Source organism: Rosa rugosa, chromosome 2 (assembly GCF_958449725.1).
Source record: "Rosa rugosa chromosome 2, drRosRugo1.1, whole genome shotgun sequence".
Lineage (NCBI taxonomy): Eukaryota > Viridiplantae > Streptophyta > Magnoliopsida > Rosales > Rosaceae > Rosa > Rosa rugosa.
In genome coordinates this window covers 61,903,599-61,906,150 of record NC_084821.1, presented here as the reverse complement: position 1 = coordinate 61,906,150, position 2,552 = coordinate 61,903,599, and the positions used below count along the sequence as shown (strand labels likewise).

At 35.4% G+C, this 2,552-nt stretch overlaps 1 protein-coding gene across 1 annotated transcript; it reads right to left on the bottom strand.

Moving 5' to 3' along the window:
* Window positions 1–307: 307 nt before the first annotated feature.
* LOC133729108 (putative germin-like protein 2-1) lies at window positions 308–1,739 on the bottom strand. The gene is made up of 2 exons (XM_062156580.1): window positions 1,171–1,739; window positions 308–1,066 (listed from the first exon to the last, which is right to left on the bottom strand). Exons 1-2 carry the CDS (start codon window positions 1,286–1,288, stop codon window positions 531–533), a joined length of 654 nt encoding a protein of 217 aa, XP_062012564.1. The 5' UTR covers window positions 1,289–1,739; the 3' UTR covers window positions 308–530.
* Between the last annotated feature and the right edge of the window lie 813 nt (window positions 1,740–2,552).

Here is a 2,552-nt window from a genome sequence, read left to right as displayed (position 1 = left end):
ATAAGACAGCCGTTTTTCCACTTTGCATTTTCAATTAGTGTAAAATTATAAATATATAAAGTGTAAAACTAATGAATACAACAATATTAGGGTATAATATTAGAAGTTAGAGAATTTACTAAGGGGTTTTCATGCATAGTGCTACAAAATGGATGAAACAGCATCTTTTAATTTGCACATTTAGGCCTCCCTGGTTACTTTCTGTCATTAACGAAGATATGAATCTGTCTATGACCCAAAAAACTTGTATTTTTAGTGTATCCTGCTGAGGTCTCTTATCATCGATCAGAAGAAATAAAAGTGCAAATTAACAAGTCTGTATAATTTCTTGAACAACAAAATGAGAGAAAATATTTGAATAACATACTTTGGTTACAATGCTAGATGAGTTCAAACAAATTATCTTCTTGAAGTAATCCAATGTGGTTACACTGACAAATCAACTGCAACAATTTGCAAAACAAATCACACACATTTTAAGGAATATTCAACCCCTTTCGACTTAATTATAGCTAGCTCCATCTTGGAATCTAGAACTTGGACTGGAGATCATAGATTGTGTCCTTGTCCACTTGGAATGCCTTTGCAAGAACATCAGCAGAAATGGCAGGCTTTGATCCAAACACTGCATTGGCAATGGTAATAGCACCTGGATTTTGGCTGCTCAGAGCTGCAATGGCAACCGCATTAACATTTCCAACATTGTGTTGGAAATGCACAAGTCCTACTGGGAACACAAACACATCTCCCTTCTGAAGCACCTTTGTGATAAGTCTGTTTTCGGGGTTGGAGGTGACAAAACCCACTTGGAGGCTCCCTTCAAGGACTGTCAAGATTTCAGTAGCTCTAGGATGAGTGTGTGGAGCATTGATACCCCATGGTGCATAGTCGATACGAACTAGGGAGATACCAAAAGTATTAAGTCCTGGAATCTGGGCAACATTAGCAGGGGTCACCTTTGAACCAGCAGGGTTTGACGTGTTGCCTGCTAGGTGAAGTCCACTGAAGAAGAAGTCATTGGCTTCGACAACCTTGGGGTCCTTGCAGACATGTCCATTCACTGGTACTGAAATTAAAATTCATGAGAGAAATGCATCAGGAACATATATAATTAACAATAGCTGATTTCTTTAATTGTATATATGAATATGATTCTAGCTTGGTAGCTACCTGAGCCTGCAGTTGGGTCCGCAACACAGAAATCCTGAAGAGAACTTGGGTCAGAAGCCAAAGCACTGGAACAAGCACTTATGGCAAGGAATGCCAACAACAGAAACTTAAAGGCCATTGGAAATTAACTCTCTCAAGATTAATGTCACACTATATCAAGCCTGAAAACACTAAACAGAAAGATGACCAAGTTAATTTGCTTAACTCTGTAATTAAGGATATTGAAGTAGAAGTACTGTGGATATGGAACACAATATATGTCTGCTTTTATAGTGAGAGCTAGGAAGCTTGTATTTGCATGCTGTCTCATTCATTGAAAAGGTCTAGTTTCTGTTACCGTGTGTGACAAGTTGAATTCTGGATAATGAACGCTATATGCTGTCTCTGCACTAAAGCTTGTCATCTTTTGCACTGTGTTTTTTCTGATCAGGTGCCGGCATTGAATTGATTCCTTTCATGCATGATAAGAAAGTGAGAATGGCCAGGTCAAAGTTAATCAAGGCTGTATTGCTCAAGAACTATATATTAGTAATTTTTTCTGTGTATAAAATGAGAAGACTAGTTCGGAAAATATTCTAGATGCTTATTGTAATCAGGGGTTTAGGTTCTATGTCCCCCCTTGTATTCGACAGTTTCATTAACCGAGGCTTGAGGGCAGCCGCACCAGCCCTTTATTCAAAAAAAAAAAAATGAGAAGACTAGTTCATTTTTTTTCCTTGACTTTTGAGATAAGCTCAAGTGCTCAACTACATGTCAATTAGCTGTGACCTGTTGATTAGCTTGCATAATTGAGATCATGGAGGTCACGGGTTCAAATGTCATTGACATTAGGGATGTCTGTGATTAGCTTGGGTGGAGTGAGGACTCAATAATAATAATAATAACAACAACAGCAATAATGCTCAACTATATGATCACTTTTGATTAGATTGGGAATATATTATATGTTTTTTTTTCCTGCTTCGTATGTCTAGGTAGATTAAATCTCTACTATACAACTTTAAATAGATACAATTGAAGCAATAATGTTTGAATTTTTGTTCTAATGTTTTTCATCCTATAATGTAGGTATATAAGTATTAGACCTACATCTTAGGTATATTGAGTTTATATGAATGCATTTAGTCTTCTTTGTCTGAAAATTATTCATTGATGAATTGTAAATTTTGGAATTTGAATTTAAAATTTAAATTGAGCTAAAATTGTGATCTAATTAGTGAATTTGAAATTATTTACCTTATTTGGTTCTAAGGGTAAAATGGACTATTAAAAAAAGTAAATGGATCGCAATTAACAAGAAAATATGCGCGGACTACATCTAATTTTTATATAACAAAAAGGACTTGAATCGAATAACCTCTAAAAAAAAAAATTAAAAAAAA